The sequence below is a fragment of the Manis javanica genome, chromosome 2, assembly GCF_040802235.1.
Source record: "Manis javanica isolate MJ-LG chromosome 2, MJ_LKY, whole genome shotgun sequence".
Taxonomy (NCBI): Eukaryota; Metazoa; Chordata; class Mammalia; order Pholidota; family Manidae; genus Manis; species Manis javanica.
The window spans coordinates 115908976-115932240 of NC_133157.1; the positions used below are offsets into that span (position 1 = coordinate 115908976).

General features: G+C 43.6%; 1 protein-coding gene across 1 annotated transcript in view; it reads left to right on the plus strand.

The window, feature by feature from the left end:
• The first annotated feature begins 8759 nt into the window (after positions 1-8759).
• Positions 8760-23265, plus strand: part of LOC140845608 (interleukin-2 receptor subunit alpha-like) — a 495306-nt gene continuing 480800 nt past the window's right edge. The window contains exons 1-5 of the mRNA XM_073220205.1: positions 8760-8943; positions 12804-12866; positions 13968-14072; positions 17649-17747; positions 18101-18172. Of these exons, the coding sequence (XP_073076306.1) occupies positions 8760-8943; positions 12804-12866; positions 13968-14072; positions 17649-17747; positions 18101-18172 (523 nt within the window). The remainder of the gene's footprint in view (positions 8944-12803; positions 12867-13967; positions 14073-17648; positions 17748-18100; positions 18173-23265) is intronic.

Genomic DNA, 23265 nt, shown 5'->3' on the forward strand with positions numbered 1-23265 from the left:
GGAGGGGATATCACAATTTAGGTCATAAAATGGTGTTCATTTCTCCCATTTTAACTTAACTCTTAGAGTTTCCAACTATTTGATCAAATTCTCCTTTATGCATGTTGTATACCTTTTCCACTATATCCTTTTAACATACTAATCATTGTTGGTTTTTCTCAAGTTGAGCAGTGAGAGGTTTATTTAAAGCAACAATGTGCACACTCAGAGAGGGGAGTGTGGGCTACCTCAGAGAAGAGGCACCCCTAAGGGTTTAGGGTCTGGAGTTTTATAGACAGTTGAGGATTTCCAAAGGGCTAGGGGTGTGGAATTATTAAGTAGTCCGAGAACGTTCATCTTTGATGAGTCATTAAGTTTCTTTTCTTATTAGTCCTTCAGATAATTCTGCAAAATTAACATAAATTTACTGCTCATTCCTTCCCAGAATAGTAGCTTCCTGGTCTGGGGGCATATCAGTTAAGACCACATGCCCTGCCCCTAGGCTGGGCAAGTTATTGTTTCTTTGCTAAACAGTATGTGAAGAATCTTAGTTCTTAACTTCCTGGACTTTTAAAATGCAATTTTGGCTTTAGGTGGAATCTTCCTGTCTTTATTATAGCTGGGCCTTTTAGCAGGCTAAAGTTTTTTTTGGTATCATTAATGTACAATTACATGAGCAACATTATGGTTACTAGCCTTCCCCCATTATCAAGTCCCCACCACATACCCCATTACAGTCACTGTCCATCAGCATAGTAAGATGCTATAGAGTCATGACTTGTCTTCTCTTTGTTGTACAGACCTCCCTGTGCTCCCCACCCACTGCATTATGTCTGCTAATAGTAATGCCCCCTTTCTCCCCTTGTCCCTCCCATCCCACCCATCCTCCCCAGTCCCTTTCCCTTTGGTAATTGTTAGTCCATTCTTGGGTTATGTGAGTCTGCTGCTGTTTTCTTCCTTCAGTTTTTCTTTGTTCTTGTACTCCACATATGTGAGAAATCATTTCGTACTTGTCTTTCTCCACCTGGCTTATTTCACTGAGCATAATACCCTCTAGCTCCATCCATGTTGTTGCAAATGGTAGGATTTGTTTTCTTCTTATGATTGAATAATATGCCATTGTGTATATATACCACATCTTCTTTATTCATTCATCTATGGATGGACACTTAGGTTGCTTCCATTTCTTGGCTATTGTAAATAGTGCTGCAATAAACATAGGGGTGCATTTGTCTTTTTCCAACTGGGCTGCTGCATTCTTAGGGTAAATTCCTAGAAGTGGAATTCCTGGATCAAATGGTATTTCTATTTTGAGCTTTTTGAAGAACCTCCATACTGCTTTCTACAATGGTTGAACTAATTTACATTCCCACCAGCAGTGTAGGAGGGTTGCCACAACGTTGCCAACATTTGTTGTTGTTTATCTTTTCGATGGTGGAGATCCTTACTGGTGTGAGATGATATCTCATTGTGGTTTTAATTTGCATTTCTCTGATGACTAGCGATGTGGAGCATCTTTTCATGTGTCTGTTGGCCATCTGAATTTCTTCTTTGGAGAACTGTCTGTTCAGTTCCTCTGCCCATTTTTTAATTGGATTATTTGCTTTTTGTTTGTTGAGGTGCATGAGCTCTTTATGTATTTTGGATGTCAACCCTTTATCAGATCTGTCGTTGATGAATATATTCTCCCACACTGTAGGGTACTTTTTTGTTCTATTGATGGTGTCCTTTGCTGTACAGAAACTTTTCAGCTTGATATAGTCCCACTTGTTCATTTTTTCTTTTGTTTCCCTTGCCAGGGGAGATACATTCATGAAGAAGTTGCTCATGTTTATATTCAAGAGAATTTTGCCCATGTTTTCTTCTAAGAGTTTTATGGTTTCATTACTTGCATTCAGATCTTCAACCCATTTCGAGTTTACTTTTGTGTATGGAGTTAGACAGTAATCCAGCTTCGTTCTCTTACATGTAGCTGTCCAGTTTTGCACACAATACTATATTAATCAGCCATAAAAAAGAATGAAATCTTGCCATCTGTAGCAACATGGATGGATCTTGAAGGTATTATGCTAAGTGAAACAACTCAGAAAGAGAAAGAAAAATATTGTTTGATTTCACTTACATGTGGATTAAAAACAAAAGAAATAAACCAAACAAAACAGAAACAGATTCAGAGAACAGACTATTGGTTATAAGACTGGAAGGGAGGGGTGGAGGAGGGTGCACAAAATAGATAGAGGAGATTTAGAGCTACAAACTTCTAGTTATAAAATAAGTGAGTTACAGGGATGTAATGTACATCACAGGGAATGTTGTCAGTAATACTGTAGTAACTTTGTGAGGTGAAGTGAAAACCAGACTTATCAGGGCATCATTTCACAATGCATAAAAATATACAAACACTATGATGTATGCCTGAAACTAACAGGATACTGTATGTTAATTATGCTTCAATAAAAAGATAAAAGGTAAAAATAAAGGTATACACTGAAGTATCCCCCTCATCCACATCTCCCATCTATTCAGTTACCACCTCTGTGGGGAAGCACATTTATTGCTTTCTTGTGCTCCTTTCAGGAGTATTACTAAATGTGTGTGCAAATACAAGCAAATGTAAATGTATTCTTATTTTTTCCTTTCTATCATAAGAAGCAGTGTACTATACACAGCTTTGCATGTTTGTTTGTTTTGCTAACAATGTATCTTCCAGATCTTTGCATATTAGTACAAAAAAAGCTAATATTTTTTATAACTACATTGTATTCACTTGTATGCATATTACATAATATATTTATCTAATCAATCCCCTAATGGTGGACATTTGGGTTATTTCCAGTATTTGCAATTATTAAGATGCTTTTTAATACATTGCTTATGACATAACTGGAGAAATCACGTGGGGGAAAAAGGAGAGAGAAATGACTCACTACAACTCTAACCCACAGAAATAAATAAAATTGTTTTAAGTTCCTAAATAGCTTATGTTTCAACTTAGAATCTATAAATTCTTACATCTAAAAAATTACAGTGTCTATAAAATATTATACCTTGTAGATATTTTATTCTTAGCATGTTAGGTCAAGGATCCTTTTGAAAAACCTGATGCTGGTTATGGATCCTTTCTGCAGAGAAGTGCCCTCACGAAAGCTTTTCGCAATGTTCCAAGAGGTCATGGCCACCCACTGGTATTGGTCACAGACCTAAGATTTTAAAATTCATGAACCAAACTCATTCCAGTACATTAATATTTTTGATTTCTAGCATTGTGGAGGAATAGAAGCACTTTTAATAGTTGTGTGAAAAAAAGATTTAGTATATATTAGATATTGCAAAGCCTATAGATAGGCTTTGTTGGGCTGAATGGTGTTTTATTATTTTCTAAAACAATTATAATTATTTGTGAACTCGGAGATTTCACACAAGGCCCTATATTTTCAAAATTTCTCCAAATTTTGAAAATCTAGAGGCAATGGGAACACACTGCTCTCTTCCTGTCTGCAAGCCCTTTCAGCCCACTGCCTCCTGACTCATGCCCACTAGCCCTGTTGTCTGGCCCTTATAAGCGTTTGGGTCTAAGATTCCCAGATGAATCTTGGGTTTGCAATTTTAAAACCCTAAGATTCTGTCACTTGCTCCTTTGGTTTTATTCTGAGTTATTTAGGGATGAACCAAAGAACAAAGGAGAAAGTAAGGGATTCTTTGCAGCTTTTCATCTTCTTCCAAGGTCTCCTCCCAGGAGATGAGAAAAGGAAGGAGAGAAGGGTTCAGGGCTAGAAGAGAAAGAGCAGACAATCTTTTGTGAAGATGAATGAAGTGTCCTGTGGGTGACAGGCCAAGTTGGGGTTCTAAGGTAGATGAGGGTCAGGAGGGGACACTAATGGTGTAGTCAGCAGTGAAAGTGAAGCTGCTTTATCTTGGGGTGGTTCGCTTTACAACTTTATCATCTCAGTTGGGGGCAGTCCTCTGCAGGACATGACAGCAAGAGCAGGAACACTGGTCCCAACTGTTGGGACATTCACCCAGGGTAGACTTTCTATCTTCACCATCTGTTCATGGGCCTCCCCATCCATTTTCTTGGGGCTCTGGCATCTTGCCTTAACAGATGGTACTGGCTTTGCATTGTAGATAATATTTCTCTGAACACTTTCTCAATGCCTAACTTGTACTTACCATTTTTACCTGACAACTTTCTCCACAACCCTCTTAGGTAGTATACAAAGAATGTATATAAATATATGTACATTTATGTAATATAAGTATGTATATATATACTTTAAGATGCTATAATGTATAGATATACACAGACATACATTTATTTATTTATTTCAGTGTATCCTAGGGTTGTGATTTTTTTAAATGGCATTTTTTACTATATGGGTCTGGATCAATATGGTTTGGAAGCCACCAGTGAAAACATGAGCCAAGCAGAAATTAAAATACAGAGTGGTAAATATTATGCCCAGAGAGGGCATACCCCATGGGGAAAGGGGATAAGGATGTTTTCTGCAGGAGGAGATTCTTGAGCTGTATCTTAAAAGGTAGGCAAATTGGAGTCCATATGGAGTAAAATACTTCCAGCAAAGGAAGTAACACAGAGGCTCTAAATCCTTGTGGTTAAAGGAACACGTATAGCAGCAGTAGATCTATCATATGAGTAGAGGAGGGGGCAGACCAGGGAGCTTCCCTCTTCAGCACACTGAGGAGTATGGATCTGATGCTGAGTCAGGAGAGCCATGGAGGACAGGGAGGTGACATTTAATTTGCTTTGCTTGCTTGTTCATTTATCAGGTAGATGACTGGCAGCCTGCTAACTGGTCTCCTTGCTGCCACCTGCCCACACCCCCACCCCAGTCTACTCTCAACACAACAACCAGAGTGATCCTTAAAAAAAGAAAAGTCCAATTGTGTCCCTCCTCTTCTCAAAACACCACATTAGCTCCCCATTCACTCAGAGTAAAAGCCAAGGTCCTAACAATGGCCCTATGTAACCTTGTTCCCTTATTCCTCCAGCCTCACCTCCTAGGGCTCTCCCTGCTCACTGCACTCCAGCTAGTCTCTGAAAGTCACCAAGCACCCACCTGTACCTTAGGACCATTGCACTGTCTGTCCACATCATCTGGGATGGTCTTTCCCCAGGCGTCCACATCACTAAATGTCCTTGGCTCCTTCACATTTTGGCTCAAATGTCATCCTCTTGGGACATATTTAAAGTTGTACCTTCCCTATAAACCATTCCTAATCTCCTTTGCCCTCTTCTACTTCAGAAAAAGCAAATCCATAGAGACATAAAGTAGACATTACCAGCGGCTGGGAGAGGGGAAATTGGGAGTGACTAATGTGTACTGGATTTCTTTTTGGGGTGATGGAAATATTCTGTAATAGGTAGTGGTTGGTTGCACAACACTGCAAATATACTAAAAACCACTGACTTATACACTATAAATGGTGAATTTCATTTTATACAAATTTTAAAATTTAAGATTCTAAAGCCAGAACAAAGCAAATCCATTAGTCTTGAGCCACCACTCTTCCCTTCTTAGTGGCCCATTCTGGCATTTTACCCCCAGATCCAAGGGTCCACTTCCTATCCCCCTCCAGAGGGCAGCCTATGAGTGCTACCTGGTGTTGTCTTTCCTGACCCCAAGGCCTTGTCACCAACTCCAGCTCTTCTCTGAGTGATGGCTGCTGAGCAAGTTCCCCATCCCTGCATGCCTTCTCTGATTTGGAGCTCCCAAACCAACTCCTCCCTGAATCCCCCATGCAATGTGGACACTGTAACTCAGGGACCCAGCCATTCTGCAGCCAGGTCATTTCCCATCATTCTCAGAAGTAAAGATACCATATTGCAATGGGTAGAAGTGTGTCACTCCAAAAAGATATGTTGAAGTCCTAACTCCCAGTACCACCAGAATGTGACCTTATTGAAAATAGAGTCTTTACAGAGGTCATCAAGTTAAAATGAAGTCTTTAGGATTAGGGTGGGTCGTAATCCAATATGACTAGTTCCTTTATAAAAAGGAGAAATTTGGACACAGACACATACAGAGGGAAGGCGACATGCGACAGCTTCCTAACTAGAGTGATGCATCTACGAGCCTAGGAACACCAGGACTTGCTGGCACACACCGTAAACTAGAAGAGGCCAGAAAGAATCTTCCCCTAGAGGCTTCGGAGAGAGCATGACGCTGCTGACATCTTGATCCCAACTCAGCCTACAGAACTGGGAGAGAATTCATTCCTGTTGTTTTAGGCTTCCTAGTCTCTGGTACTCTGTTACAGTGGCCCTAGGAAGTGGATGCATGGAGAAGAATACAGGGTGGCAGAAGACTTAACATTTGAATAGGAAACCATCAGCACTACTCACAAAAAGGGACAAACTGCCAATACCTACAGCAGCTTGCCTGGATTGCACTGGGCTATAAAGGGGGGTCCTTGTGAAGGAAACCCTGCAGCATCTGGACAGTGGTGGTCACAGATGTCTAGGTCTACCAACGTGACCACACTGCACAGAACTCAGTACACACATGCAAATGAATGCATGAAGGAGATTTGAATAAGGCCTGGGGTTGCATCAGTGTCAATTTACTGGTTGTGATATCTGTGGTATAGTTATTCAAGCTGTTACCATGGGGGGAACGGACTAGAAACCCTGAGATGTCACCTTTGCCTAATCTCACTCCTAGAATTGGGAATTTCTGCCTGTATATCAGGAGCTTTAACATAACAGACCCTGTTCTCAACAACGTCAGTCAGGCCTGAGACTCGCAGAAAGAAACAAGTGCAACTGCAAAAGAAGAGGATGGTAGACTAGGAGCACTCCTCTAATGAAAGGAAGTAGGGAACAGATGAGTTGGTTGCCCTGGCCCTCAATCTTCTCAGTCCCACACCTCCTTCAAATATCAGAAATCTTGCTGGAGAAGAGAGAAGCAGCTGGAATAAGAGGGATGGCCCGGATTCAGAGCAGGTGTCCTGGGTGACGCTCCGGGGTGGGCTTGAGCGCCGCGCGCAGGTGACCCGAACGGCCGCACCGCGACGACACCTCCTCTGCCACCCACTGTCAGGGACACTTCCTCTGTCACCCTGCGCGGAGTAGGGCGGCTCGCCGCCAGCCCATCGTCCAGGTCTAGTGCGGGAATCTCGGGAAGCTGAAGTCGGAGCCGCAGGCTGAGACGAGGGGAGGTGACCGAGTGCAGAAGTCAGGCGTGAACGTCCACCAGCCCTGTGTACCGAAAAGCGTCTGTTTCCCGCCGCCTCTGCTCGCTCCCTCTGCGTGAGGACAAGGGACCGAATGGGCTTCTAGGGTCCTCAGGGGCAAGGAGACAAGGGAAGGAACTGGAGGACCCCGGGCTTCCGCAGAGGACGGTCCACGTCCCCGCTCGGCACTCTCCGGGGACTGGTCGGCGACGGGGGCCAAGAAGGCTGCCGGGGCTTTCTGGAGAGGGTGGGGATGCTGAGTCACTGATCTGTCACTGTTCCTCATCTCTCCCAGCCCTCCGGGGGCTAAAGCAAAAGGGAACGCGAATGCGGCTCGTGGGGCGGCCAGTCCCGGGACCTGCGCTCGCCACCTCCCCCCGGGAGCGGATGACCGCGGGCCGGCGGGCGTCCGGGCCGGTGCGAGCCCGCAGGTGGAGGGCGGAGGCGCGGCCAAGGCGGGGCAGCGGCTCGGGGGCTGCGCGGGGCGCGCCCTGCCCGCGCTGCTGTTACTGCTGCTCCGGCCGCCGGCGACGCCGGGTAGGGAGAGCGCGCCCCCCGCGGGCGACGGGAAGGGCGCAGAGGGGCGGTGGGGCGGGGGGCGGGCGCGCCGACGCTCATGAAGGGACCGGGAGCTGCCGCCCGGGGCGCCCGCCCGGCGGGTGAAGGGTACGGGCGGCTGGGCGCGCGTTCCGCCTTCCCAGCTGCCGAGGCAGAGGGAAGAGGCCGGCTTTGCCGGGGGGCTCCGACGCGGAGCTTCACAGCCATTTCGAGAAGCGCGTGGACTCGGTCTCCGAACCCGCGAGGAGAGCTGTGGGGACTGCCGGGCAGGCGTTCCCTGCAGGGTCCGAGGACAACCACCCCGCCTCTCCCCGCAGACGAAGCCAAGTAATTAGTACGGGTCAGCAGTGAAAGTGAAGGGGGCGAACGGGTAGGGACTGAGGCCCTGGGGAGAGGACACATGTAGGCAGGTTGCACACCTGGGGGACCTGGAAACGGTCCATTCTTACGCAGCAGGAAGCTGTGAGAGGTCGCGAGGCGGCAGGGCAGCCTGGACACGCGCGCTGGGCCACCAGCCACCGGGAGGAAATGATGGGGGCGGCGTGGCGTTTGCGATGGGACATAGGCCTCCTAGATGTACTCTCGGCGGGGAGAACGCAACGAGTGGCTGGTAGGCTTTCATCCCGGGAGCTAAGAGGAGAGAGGAGAAGGGATAGACTGGTCTGGCTGTATCCTTCTTAATCTTCCAATGTCAGGGATCCCTGTGAGGGTCTGATGAAAGCTAGCAACCCTCTCCCCAGAAAAACGCACGAATGCACATACTTAGAAAACTTGCGTATAATTTGGGAGTCAGCGACCCACTGAAGGCCATCCATGGACTCTCTCCGGGAGTTAGTACCCCCATGGTGTGCGCGTGCACGGCGAGACTCTCAGTAATTTACATCCAGTTGGCCCAGTCCACCCAGTTCTTGATTGGAGCCATCCATCCACAGCTGCTGCTGACTGGCTTGGTGTAGATACCATAGGTCTGGGGAATTTATGATGTTTCGTTTTCTTCAGTCCATGTTTGGATATTGAGAGTCTGAGCTATGTTGGTGACCTGGTCAGTTCCCCTCAGCTGGCTCGACAGTATCCCTCTCCACCCTGTAGGAGATGCCAGAGATAGCCAGCACCCTGGGGCAGCCCTGTTGCACAATGTGAAAGTGAAATGCGGCTTTAGTCAGAAGCCAGCACAGATGAATTGTCCTCCTGGAAGCGTGGAGAACAATGCAGGCAAGGTCTCTAAAGCTCATCAACTACAGCATAGCTCTGACCCCACAAACACTTTGCTGCCATCCAGTAGCTCCTTTTATTTCTTAGTGTTTCCTTAAGCATCTTTACTGAGGTATAAGTGACAGATAATAAAGTGCATGTATTTAAATTGCGTGATTTGTTTAGAGGTCAGTGTATACATTCTTGAAGCCATCACTATGATCAAGAAAGTAAGCATAATCATCACTACCAAATTTTCCTCATATCCTGCAAAATCCTTACCTCCTACCCAGCCCTGTCCCTCAATCTGCTTTGTGTCACTTGCTTTAGTTGCATTTTCTAAAATTTTATACAAATGGAATCATACAGTAGGTAACCTTCGTTGTCTGGCTTCTTTCACTCATAGAAACTGTGCCAATTCTCTATCCATCTTGTAACTTTTATCAGTAGCTCCCTCCTCATTATTGCTGAGTAGCATTCCACAGAATGGATATCACACAATTTGTTTATCCATTCACTTGTTAATGGAGTTTTGGGTTGTTTCTGGTTTTTGGCTATTACATATAAAGCTCTTACGAACATTCATATGTAGGTTTTTGTGTAGACATAGGCTTTCATTTCTCCTGGATAGAGAAAATGGGAGTGGAATGGCTAGATCATATGATATGTGCATTAAGTTTTAAAGAAATTGCCAGACCATTTTTCAGAGTAATTGTAGTATTTTACATTTCCAACAATAGCACGTGAGAGTTCCAATCCCTCTATATCCTGTAAGCACTTGGTGTGGTCAGACTTTTTTTTTAACGTTTAAATTGTTTTCCCCCACCTTTACTGAGATATAACTGACTTATAACATTGTGTAAGTTTAAGGTATACACTGTGATGATTTGATAAATGCATATATAGTGAAGGAATTAATACAATTAGGTTAACATACTCATCACCTCATGTAGTTAACAAATTTTCTGTTGGTGGCTGGCTGGTCTTCTAAATTGTACCTGTTCTAATAGGTGTGTAGTGGTCTTTCACAGTTTTAATTGTATTTTCCTAATAACTAATGATGCTGAGCATCTTTTCATGAGCTTATTTGCCATTGGTATATCTTCTTTATATATAAGAATATATCTTATATATCTTCTTTAGTACAGTGTCTGGTTAAGCCTTTTGCCCTTTTAAAAACCTTGAGTTGTTGAAGTGTTATTGAGTTGTTTATATGTTATGGATGCAAATTTTTTATCAGACATACAATTTGTAAGTATTTTCTCAGAGTCTGTGGCTTGTCTTTTCATTCTCTTAACAGTATCTAATGAAGAGCAGAAAATTTTTATTTTGATAAAGCTCAACTTAATTTTTTATGTATTATGCTTTCAGTGTCATAGCTAAGAAATCTTTCATAGCTAGCTAAAGGTTACAAAGGTTTTCTAGAAGTTTTACAGCTTAACGTTTTACATTTATGTCTGTGATTCATTTTGAGTTAATTTTGTGTATAATGTGAAGTATGGATGGAAGGTTTTGTATTGGTTTGGTTTTGAGTTTTTAAGGATATGGATATCCAATAGTTCCAGCACCATTTGTTGAAAAGGTTCTCTGTGCTGAGTTTCTCTTACGTCTACTTTGAACATCAGCTGTCCATATATGTGTTAGTTACTGTAGACAAAACATCAATACATGAAAGACAATTATATTTCTACACATTAGAATGAGCAATTGGAAACTGAAATAAATAAAACAAACCAATATAATTTGCAGTAGCACTGAAAAGTACGAACTACTTAGGGGTAACTGACAAAAGAAGAGAAAGATATGACACTGAAAACCAGAAACCATTGCTGAGAGGAATTAAAGAAGACCTATAAAATGGAGAGATATAACAAGTTTGTGGATTGGACAAATCAATATTGTTACGGTGTCATTCTTCCCAAATCAAAATTCTAGCAGGCTTTCTTACAGAAATTGGCAAACTGTCTCCAAAATTCACATGGAAATGCAAAAGATCTATCACAGCCAAAGCAACTTTGAAAAAGAACTGAAATGGAATAACAACACTTCTGATTTTGAGACTTTTTATAAAGCTACAGTAATCAAGACAATGTGGTATTGGAGTAAAGAGCTCAGAAGAGAAGTGTATACAAATTATTAAATTTTCTAGTTGGTCATATGAATCTTGGTCAGAAAGTATACAGAGCAGTCCATTCTTTATCACTCGCTGAGTAAATAATACAATCTTAGATCTGTTTCTGCTAGTTTATAGTGCTAATAGACACAGCAGGTTATTATCTGTTCTAATTCAAAAGGCTTAATTCTGGGGGGAAGTCCATCACCTTGGGCCAGTGGTAATTTACTTCTTAATGATCTTCACAACCTGAAAGGCTGCAGATGATTTGCCAAAAGAGCTGGAGAAGATGGTGATTTGCCTGAAAATGAATACCCTACTCACCAGTTTGGGTTTGGTTGTACTGGGTGTCAGTGCACATGGGGTGTCTTTAATTTATGTGTCTTTATTAAAATATGTTTTAAATCATTTTTCAGAATTCTGGGATGTTTTGTCCAAATGTTTTACTTTTTATTTCAAACCAACTTTCTGGGAAAACAAATGTCAGTGCATAAGGACTTGTAAGTGTCTCCTTTTGTAATTATCTAGGGAAAGAGAAGAGCTGTAGTCAAGTGTGAGCTTTTGTTCACTCAGCCCTATAGATAAAAGTTGGCCAGCCCAAACTATATGAAAATGAATTTGAGTGGTTTCTGGAATATTCATTCACTGCAAACATTGAAGGAGCATCTCCTGGTCCTGAGGGCTGGTCTAGGCACCAAGATACCCAGCTCTCAAGGAACTTGTATTTCAGAGGCACGGAGAGAACAGACATGAATTATTAGTGAACAATTAAAAAATAATTCCAGTTCACAACAATGAAAATGTACTTAATGCCACTGAATTGTACACTTAAAAATAGTTAATATGGTAAAATTCAGGTTATGTTCATTTTATTAAAAATAAAAAATAAAAAAAGAACAGTCAGAATGAGCCCATATAAAGAATATGAAAAATCATAACAATTCTAGAGGGCAATATCTACCTGTAAGGCTGAATTAACTCTCTTTTGTTTTGGTTTCCAAAGCACCTATGTCATACCACCCACATCCTGGCTGATGAAACCTCATCCTACCTCCGCCTCCAGTAACAGAGCAATGTGAGCCCCTAACAGCTGCCCAGGACCCCCCACCTGCCCCTTTTCAGTGACCATCTCTGCAGCACTAAGGAAGTTCTGGGTAGAAAAATGGAGGCAGTGGGAGAGGCATGTCTTGCCTGCCAGGGTAAAAAGGGAAGAGAAGCTCATGCTACTGAATACTGGAGTCTAATCGAGGACCAACATCTTCCACTCAGGGTGCCATGGGGCCTTTGGGGGAGTTCTTTGAAGGAAAACTACACAGTTGACTCTTGAACAGTGAAGGGGTCAGGGGTGCTGACCCCTGCACAGTCAAAAATATGTGGATAACCTTAGACTCCCCAAAACTTAACTATTAACCCTACTGTTGACTAGAAGCCTCCCTGATAAGATAAATAGTTGATTTAACATGTATATGTGTTATTTACTGTAGTCTTACAATAAACTAAGCTAAAGGAAAAGAAAATGTTTTTCAAATTGTTGCAAATCTCCAAAAAATTTTCCAATGTATTTATTGAAAAAACTCACATGTAAGTAGACCCATGTAGGTCACACCTGTGTTGTTCAAGGGCCAACTTATTATCAAGCAGAAGGTATGGTCAGTCCAGAGCTTTCCCCAGCCTCCTGTCCGGAGCTGGCATTCCAGAGCATAAGGGATATTCCCCAAAGGCCCCACATCCTCAGAAGCTTGCTGACTCTTATTCTTGCCCTGTGAAGCCCTTGTGGGCTTGGGGAGTGAGGAGAATAACAAGCCTACAGGCTGGTCAGACTGGTGTGCAGGTAAGGCTCCAAATCAGCATAAGGGGAGCTGAGAGGCAGAGGAAGTTGTTCATTTAGAATCTCTTTATTTCTGGGTATCAAAACACAGCTTGAGAGCCTCCTGGTCCTCAAAATCAGCTGTGTCAGAATCACCAGTGGAATAAGGGTCCCAAACCTCCCTGTGGCTGGTGGGAGTAAGCTGAGATGGCAGAGCCAACTGCTTGGATATTGGAGGTGGATCACCTCCCTGGAGTGGAATTTGAGAGGAATGACACCCAAGACTTTCTAAACCTAAGTGGATCTGATACCATGATTTGCCATTGAACTTTATCCTTTGAATCCTGAAGGCTTTCCCAGGAGCCCCATTTCCCTAGTAGGTCTTTAGTTCAGTTTGCGATATTAGGATGTGGTGAATAGTGGCAGGTTCACTTGTCTTTTTATTTCTTAACCTGGAGATGCTGTTGGTGAGCCACAGGGACCTTTGTCCCCCTAAACCATGTATGACCTGCATTCTGGAGATTGGGGCTCTGCTGACGCACCTAGCAGATACCTTCCGTGACCCTAAGCTGGAATCCTGATGCCCCCTCATTACTATGCCCATACTCAGATCCTTTGCCAAACTCTCCACAATAGAGAGGAGTGTTGTAGGAGAGGTTTTCTTTCTTTGCTTTGGATTACATCTCTCTAACTTTTAAATGAACTGCTTCAAGGAAACAAAGGGGTCAGTGGGTGTTGAGTTGGAGCACTCCTCATTGCCTTCATAAACACCCATGCACAGTGTCGGCAGGGCTGGAGGCCAGAATGGAATCCCTTTTGGGGAGACATACAAACACAAAAAATTCCACCAGAAAAGCTTTCAGTTATTTAAGAAATATGTTGTAGACCATTGTCATTACCCACATGGGTACCAACAGGCCAGTGTTGGGCTGGGTGTGAGCAGGCCCCACTGAGGGCACCCAAGGGCAAGGCTTGCATGTGGCTCATCTGTAAACCCAGCACCCCAATACCACCTGGCACATCAAGGGCCTTAGAAAGATACTCTGAGTAAATGAATACATGCAGAGTGTTTTCTATTTTAAGCATCTGTGAATTTATTTGCTTCATTCCATCCATACTCTCTAGCCCTTGGGAACAGAGAAAAACAAGTTATTCCTGAAGAAAAGAAGGAAAATAAAACCACAGAAATGCAAAGCCAAATGCAGTCCATGGACCAAGTCAACCTTCCAGGTAAGAGGTGAATCTGAACTCTGTCATCTGGCTGATTCCTAGGAGCCAACCGCTCTCTTGCAGGTATATGATGTGTCCTGCAAAGGAGGAAAGTCTATCCCACTAGCCTCTCCTCTGAGGACATAATGTGGACAAGAACTATTGCATAGCATCTACAGACTATTTCTAGGCTCAGCATTTCAAGCCACTCTCACAGCAGCCAGAGCCTGTGTGATTGGGCTCTAGGCTTACTCCTGGTTTGAGAGCTGGCCAAACAGAATTCAGTTCAATTCTAAAAGTTGGGACTAACTGTGCCAGGCACTGCTGACAAAATAGAAACATGAGTAGACAACAGTCCCTGCCCTTAAGGAAATGCTCTGTGTTTTTCTCTGAGCCACAAGATAATAAACTGTCAGCAAAGCAATTTATTTCGAGATGTTTCTTATGGACATTATGAGTGTTAAGCTATGCCATGCCATACAGGGTGAGTCTTGACACTGCACACAAATCCCTCTTAGATAGTGGGCTGTGGATGAATGAGCACTGTGAGTACCAAGTTGCTGCCACAACTTTTCAGAATGAATCATCTTTAAGTCAGGTCATAATTTCACGAAGAAACAGAGCTCGACAGGAAAACCAGAGCTTTTGGGGGAGCAGCTGATCTTATAAGACCTTAGACCTATGATAATTGCATAAAATTACAAAGAACTTTATCATATTATGTATAATCTCATTTGAACCTTACAACCTAGCAAGTGGGGGACAGGAGAACTACTTCAATTGAGATATGGAGAAGTTAAAGGGCCTGGCAAAACTCACGTAATTTGGAAATTAGACTAGGAATCTCTCTACTGATTACTTCCTTTAAATCAGTTTGAATTTATTTGCAGCTTCCATTATGTAAAAAAAAAAGACTAATCCAGGGGCATTGTTGCAAAATGATGTTTTTACCCATTAATCTCTCCAACTGTGTACTAGAATGGTGTTTTAGAAGTCATTTATTTTTCTGTTCTTCTCTACTTCTCCCATACTACCTCCACGGTTATTGAAAGGTTTTTTCCAAAGGTCAATGTTTACTGCCCTTACTCAAGAGATAACCAGCTGGTCTGGCTAAGAGACAGTTCACAGATTACATCAATTTGGATATTTTCATTTGAAAGGAGCAAACCTAACTCAGACAGGCTCAGACCATTATGAATGTTTTTGGCTGTAAAAGAAATTTTATTCTGCAACTAAAACACAAGTTCTGTTGTGATTTGCAAGATGTTAGACTAGAACATATCATTTAGGGTGGGACCACTCAGCTCCCTGCTGGGACAGAGGAGTTATTTAGGGAAGCTGAAGAGGTTATAGTGGGTGCTCAAGCGGTGGAAGGTCAGAGCACTGGTCCAGTTTCACACGTTTGGGGGTAGACAGTACATGTGGTCCCATACATCTGGACTGGCATGGGGTGGGGAATCCTGACATTAAGTCTGAGCAGGTCATGATCCTTGAGATTAATGGGCAGTCAGGCTTGGGTTTTCGTTGGGTGAGTGGAAACTTAGTGAGCATGGGGACTTTTCACAGGCCTTGACAGGAGCCTCTGTGGGGCAAGCTTCAGGCGTGGCTTGACCAGAGGTTGGGCCCCCTTCCCCAGAATTCTCTTCACCCTTCTCTCTTCCTGGTTTTGGCTTTGTCAGATCCTTCTGCCATGGTCCCAAGATGATCACGAGCTTCAGCCCAAGGACGTGCTTCCTCACTAGCTGTGGAGAGCCACGAAGATCTTCACATTTCACTGGCCCCACTTGGTTCGAATGCCTCCTTGTCCCTGGGTTAAGTCTGCCCTTTCCACTCCTGCCTACTTATCAAAATCCTCACGATCAACAGAAGCAATTACTCATTCCTCTGTGTTCCCATAGCAAGCATTTATTCCTCAACTATGGCCCTTGGCAGATTCTGCTTCCATGTGTCTTTCTTAGCCAATAGACCGTCTGCTCCTGCGTGACTGGGTCTTTGTGCTTTCCCACTAAGTGCCTAGCATTCTCAATGCATATTGGTTAAATGAAAGAATTAATGAATAAATGAATGAACAAATGAATGAAACGATAGAATGAGAACCAAGGTCCACTCTCTAGGAAGAAGCAACTTGGATTTACTGACAATGCTTTCCTCAAGCTGCCTTCAGAATTTCCTTTCCCTCTTCCAGGCCACTGCAGGGAGCCCCCACTGTGGGAACATGAAGCTTCGGAAAGAATTTACCATTTTAGGGTGGGGCAGGCAGTTCACTACTAGTGGGCCCAGGGACTCAGGGCCCAGCAGAGAGGTCCTGCTGAGAGCATCTGCAAACTGCTCTGTGGGGAGATGAGGTGGATGTGGCCACAGCTCAAGTGCATAAATGAAAGGGGGAGTCAGTTCCCAGTGTGGTGGTGCTTCTCAGGGCCATTGCCTTGCTTTTTCCACCATGTCGACCAGGGTGGGATTCGTCACCCACCAGCTCTGTGACCTTGGGCAAGCCACTCAGGCTCCTTGGGCCTCTCATTTTTCTCAGTCCAGAAAACAGACTAGATAAACTCTAAGGTCTCCATCATCTCAGGTCCCCTGTATCAAGAATGGGGATAGATAGCAGGCGATGAAGAGCACAAAAGGCCTTTTGAGTATCCCCAAGCTCCCCTCACTGATGAAAATGCTGCACCTTTTCTTTTCTTTTCAGCTGATTCTGAAATTCCACTTTGTCCTCTAAGCCAAGACTTCGTCTCATTCAAAAAAGGCCAGCCTGCCTTCCCCATGATTCTAGCTTACTGATATATAAAGCAAGTCCATTATCTGTACAGTGTTATACTGTGAGCATGCTCCTTCCTTTTGGGCAGTTCCCACCTGCACTTTGTTAAAAGTGCAAATGTGCAGGGATGGAGTTTATTTCAGCACATGTGCATGTGTGTGCGTGCGCATACACCCACACTCATTCATTTACACACACCTACAACCCACCTCTGTTGGGCTCTTCTGTTATTTTCATTCTGAAATCATATTACCATTTCTATAATGAAAAGCTACTTACATTTAACCATAGTGTTACTGGTTCCTTTGCTCACACATTCTCCACATCCCATGTCTTCCTCTTGGATTCTTTGGGGCTGCTGTGCTTCTTTCCCACACAGGGAAGCCACTGCCAGCCAGGGTGTATGGGTCGCCTCCTTTTGAAAGGAGGATGAGCTGAAGCAGTGTCCTGAGTAACAAACAACACCCCTGAGGAATGGGGAGCCTGTCACACAGAAAGGCTATCCTTTGTGCATGTCTACTGCATGCGATGGTCCCACGGTATTTATGTTGTTATGACCTGTTTCCAAGCCTCAGATGGAAAGCAGGGCTAAGGAGGAAGCCTGGGGAGAGAGAGTCACTCAAAGTTCCATGGAAAGCCAGGATTGGGGTTAGAGTTGCCTCTCACCTGGTGGTCCTAGGGCCACTTGCCCGCTTGCCAGTGACTGGGATGTGGAGCTGTGTGTGGCACCCCCAGATACTGTGCCCAGACCGAGACACCCCTCACCTGGTGTGTCTGGGTCGGCTGTGATGGACTTGTGCTGTGGGACCTCCACTCCCCACTTTTCTTCTCTCCTCCAGGTGAGGGTGAGCCTCAAGCAAGTACTGATGCTTCTCCTGGGAGTGACACTTCCTGTCCCTTAAAAATGACAGGCCCCACAGGCGCCACAGGTACTACAGGTATGGCTGGGGTTTCCGTGTAGGTGAGCTTGGCCATAAAGCCAGATGCAAGAAAGGGAAGGCTGGTGGCCCAGAGCAGCCCTCCAGCAGCTGGGCAGAGTTGCCCCGTAGGTGTAAAAGATCACCAAGCGCCCGCATCTGACCCGCAGTCCTCAAACATGCAGAAAGCAAGTGTCAGGAAGAGGAGAAACAGGCCCGAGGGCGGCATCTCGAGGCAGAAGAACCAGAAACCCACCCATGGCCTCTCTAAGCTTCACACCCCTTCCATCAGCTGAGCAACCCTAACTCTCTCCAGCCTGCGCAGCCCAATAATTAGCATAAACTGAGCATCCTCCCCTCTCTCTTCTGCACAGATTTTCAAAAACATACAGAAGTGGCTACCACCACAGAGATGTTCATATTTGCAGTCAAGTACCAGATAGCAGGTGGGTAGGACTGCTTTGACTGACAATGTACAGCAGACAGACACTGTGGGCCGTGCAACTTGGTGGGTTGGTGGTTGGTGATTAATTAGTTGGTTAGTTTAATGACTTACTCCTTACACTGTATAATGCTTATAAGAGTAAAAGAGTAATCCAGATATTAACCTAAGCAATCACAGGAATGGGTTACAGTAACCAGGCACTTCCTCCCAACTAGTCCTACATCTGTGGGGGCGTGTGGGGCCGAGGCGAAGTGGGAGGGATGCAGTATAACCAGGGAAGACAGAAAATATGTCCCGTAAACATTAGAGTTGTTTCTTGGTAGGAGGAAAAAAGGGGCTTTGAGGGGTTAAAAAACAAGCTTATAGCAACAGAGAGTAGAATGGTGGTTACCAAGGGTGGGAAAGATGGAGACACATTCAAACTTGCAGTTAGAAGATGAATCAGTTCTGGGATCTAGTGTGGGGCATGGTGACTATAGCTGATAATACTGCATTATATACTTGAAAGTTGCTACGGAAGTAGAGCTTAAATGGTCTCACCACAAAAAGGAAATGGTAATTACGTGATGTGATAGAAGTAATTATGTGATGATTATGCTAAAGCTGCAGTCATTACCACTTTGCAATATATAGTCAGTCGTTGAACAACATGAGTTTGAACTGCATGGGCCCACTTACACACAGAGTTTTTCAATAATATGTTGGAAAATTTTTTTGGATATTTGAGACAATTTGAAAAAATATTTTCTTTTCTCTAGTTTAGTTTATTGTAAGAATACAATATATAACACATGCAAAATATGTGTTAATTGACTGTTTTATGTTATCAGTAAGGCTTCCTGCCAACAGTAGGCTATTAGTAGTTAAGTTTGGGGGGAATCTAAAGTTATATGTGGATTTTTGACTATGCTGGGGATTGGGAGCGGTTGGCACCCCTCACCCCTATGCTGTTCAAAGGTCAGATGCACAAATGTATCATATCATCACGGTGTATACCTTACCCTTACACAATGTTATATATCAGTTATAGCTGGGAAAAAGAAAAAGAGAAACGGGCTTTGAGGTATATCTAACATTGACAAATGGATGGATGGATGGATGGATGGATGGATGGATGGATGGATGATAGAAAGCTTGCTTACTCTAGGACACAGGAAAGCAGCATTTGGGAACTACGAACACATTCTAGAGATGCTAATGTGTTTATCATTTATCTTTATATTGCAACATTTCTTTTACCCGCCACAGGCCTCACTCATGGCTCCTTAACTGAGGCCTGGCCTCTGAGCCTTTCTGAAGAGCATGCCTGTCAGTTCATCCCCCAGAGACAGCCAGTCCCTTGAGGAACCCTCCATACCTCACCAGGCCCTTCCAGGGAGAGAGCTACATTCTGAGATGGGAAAGCAGAAACTGAAGTGCCCACCTCTTCCCAGAAATCCTTGCTCCTGGAGGGACTTTCTCAGCCTGCTCTGGAACCTCACCAGGACAGGCCTTGCTGAGCTGCTTCTCTGTTGACAGTGGCTGGCTGCGTCCTCCTGCTGATCAGCGTCCTCCTTCAAAGTGGACTCACCTGGCAGCAGAGATAGTGAGTCCTGTCTTCTCAAGGAAGCCCTTGCCTAAGCTGGCGGTGAAGCCCAGCATGGGGAAAGCCCCTGGCAGAGACCCCTGCCCCCAGCCCACCTCATTCTCCTACTAACCTCATGCAGCTCAGGGAGTGGTAGACAGAGAACTGGCCAATGCACGCATTTCTAAGGAGTCAGTCAGTAGGTATTGAAGCCACAGGGAAATGGGAAAGCAAAGGAGATTAACATTTGTTGAGCCACTAGTGTATGCCAGGCTTGATGCTTATTTGCTGAACATGATCACCATCTATCTTCTCAGAAACCTTTGGAATAGCTACAGCTTAGGCAGATTAGGCAACATGGGCAAGATTGCACAAACAGCAGAGGTCAAACACACCATGAATGTAGAGCCCCAGACCTGTCTGCCCGATCCCCTGGCTAGAGAGGAACCAAAGGCAGCATCCCCTGCACTTCTCCCTTCCTGCACCCCTTACCCCACACTGCAGCCACTCACACCACAGCTCCCTTGACTTAAACATGGCCCGTGGGTGGCCTTATTGCACCAACTTAAATTATCAACCCTGACTGCAGATTAGAACAACTGGGTGAGATTTTTAAAAATACCAATGCTTGCGCCCCAACTAGAGTCTCTGGGGATGGGCCCCAGACAGCAGTGCTATTTTTTTTTTCAGTTGAGATAAAATTAATCATTTCTGGCTGGTAGTCAAACCAGCCAGAGAGAAATCATCATTTTAACCATTTTTAAGTGTACAATTCAAGGGTGTTCAGCACTGCTTTGTATATACCCAAACTATCTAATCACACATGAAAACATTTCTGTCACTCCAAAAAGAAACAGCATGCTTCCCAACTCCTCATTCCCCCCCATTCCCTGCAACCACTGATCTGCTTTCCATCTCTATGGGGTTGCCTGTTTCAGACATTTCAGATAAATGGAATCATACCGTATCTGTCCTTTTGTGGCTGGGACATCAGTACCTTTATAAGTTCCTAGGATGCATCTAATACATATGCATCTAGTCTTGACAACTCTGCACCAGGCCAACAGGTCTCAGACTTGAGTGGGCATCAGAATTTCCTGGTGGGCTTGTTAAAACACACACTGCAGGTCTGATTCAGCAGGTCTGGGGTGGGCCTGAAAGTGAGCATTTCTAAAAAATCCCCATGTGGAACTGATGCTGCTGCTCCAGGGACTAAACTTTGAGAACAATTGCACTAGACTAATAGTATTATGGATCAAGAGAGTGGAACAATCACACACACACACACACACACACACACACACACACACACACACACACACACACACTGGCCAGTCTCTTCTCCCTTTACACAGTGGATGAGGGAGACCTACTATGTCACATCTTGACTGTCCAGGGTGTCCCGAACACACTCTAGAGGGCACTCTGGCCAACCCTGATATAAACTCCCTAGTAAGACTCTAAGAAGACATAGATACCCTTCAAAAACCAAAGGTCTTAGATCCTGTAGTTAGACCAGCCAGAGAGAAATCATCAGATTTCTTCCATTCTCATATTGGTCATCAGACCCACAATATACTCCTGATTTTCCTCATGTGAATTAAAAAGTACAAACTATTTGGCAATGCCAAGGATAAACCTGTAGGATTATTATATTAGTAATTATTCATATGCCTGGCAGTCTACCAATTCCAATACTGGGCTAGGTGATCACGGAGGCATTCTTTTAGGATTACATGAGATGACGTTTGTCAGGGGCCCGACACAGTGTAAACACTCGTTCCTTGTCCTCTTCTTCCCTCACTGACAAGACTTAATGCCTATCGAGGAACTTTTCATTTGGTAACTTAAAGCCCCAACACCTTCAGACACAAAGGGATGAAGCTATTTGGGTGTGGTAGAGGTTTGAAATTTATGTTGTGAAATAAAGAATGGCCTGCAACTGTATGAGTTCCCACAATAACCAAAAACCTCCCAGAATTAAAATCTTCCAGGAGACTTAAAGATCTCAGACTGACCCGGTCAAGAAAGCCAGTCCAAAAGCCTTCCTCCAATCTAATTTCGCCTGATAATGCTCTCTTGTGGCCAAACAGAAATCATACATGTTATTATTTTATTTTATTTTACTTTATTCTACTTATTTATTTTTTGAGCAATTACTAGCCAGTAATAAGTTAGAGTTGGCCTACACTGGCTCCTAAGGGCCAAAAGTTAAATTTTCAGGAATTTTGCCGAATGTTTTTAAGCAGAGCCATTATAAAAAATTTAAGTATATGAACTTATAATTAAATAAATTATATTAAAAACAAAGTTAATACTCAAAATTAATCACTTTATAATTATTTTATATAATACTACTTTCTTTTTTCTCAGAGTTATTTGCACCTATTGTGTCTGTATCAAGAAAATACTATGTAATTGTTTGCTATTGCACATCTCTTTCCAATCCAGTTTTCTGTATACTGATGTCACATTGGTAGCTTGGAACTGGGCATAGTGGGAGTAATTACACCATGGAAGTAGGCAAACTTTTTCAGAGAACTGGTTGTTAAAGTCACCAGCACACCACTTCTTGGAGCCTTGCTCCATGGGAGCTCAGAACAAGGTAGGAAGTAACCAGGTATTCCTTGGGCTAAGGCAGAAGTCCAGGACTGTGATGCTCAATATAAGAGCCACTGGTCACATGTGGGTATTTAACTTTAAACTTAAATAAGTTTAACACAATTAAAAATTCAGTTCATTGGTTGCACTAGTCCTATTTTCAAGTGTCCAACAGCCACATGTGGCTATGTTATTGGACAACATAGATACAAAATATTTCCACCACCAGAGAAAGTTCTTAAAGTGCATCAGTGGCTAGAAACTAGGAGTTTTCAACTCAAGAAAATCATTTAGCACAATTAGTTGCTTTTATTATACCTTTTCTGGAGCTATTATTCTCTAAATAGTTCAAAAAAACTTTGTCAAAGGGTGCACACTTGCAGTTAGAAGATGAATAAATTCTGGGGATCTAATGCACAGCACCATGATTACAGTAAAAAATAGTATATTATAAATTTCAAAGTTTCCAAGAGACTAAACCTTAAATGTTCTCACCACAGAAAAGAAATGACAGTTATGTGATGGTGATGGAGGTGTTCGCTCACCCTACGGTGATAATCAAATTGCAATATATAAACATATCAAATCAGCACATTGTATACCTTAAACTTGCACAATGTTATGTGTCAACTGTATCTCAATAAAAGAAAAAAACTATTACAAAAATATTTGCTATGTACCAGGCTCTTGATAAGAGCCAAAGATAAATACAAATGGTCCCCACTCTCAGGAGCTCATAGATGAGCAGAGGAGAAGAGAAAAAAATAGATACTTTAAATATAATCTGTTAGAGTCTAAAATTGATGTGTTATAGGAGCAAAGAGAGAAGACACTTAGCCCTACACAGGTGTTGCCAGCAAGGCTTTTAGAGCTGATGGTGCCTGAGATGCATGAAGTCAAAGAAAGGCAGGAGTCACTGCTCAGCACAG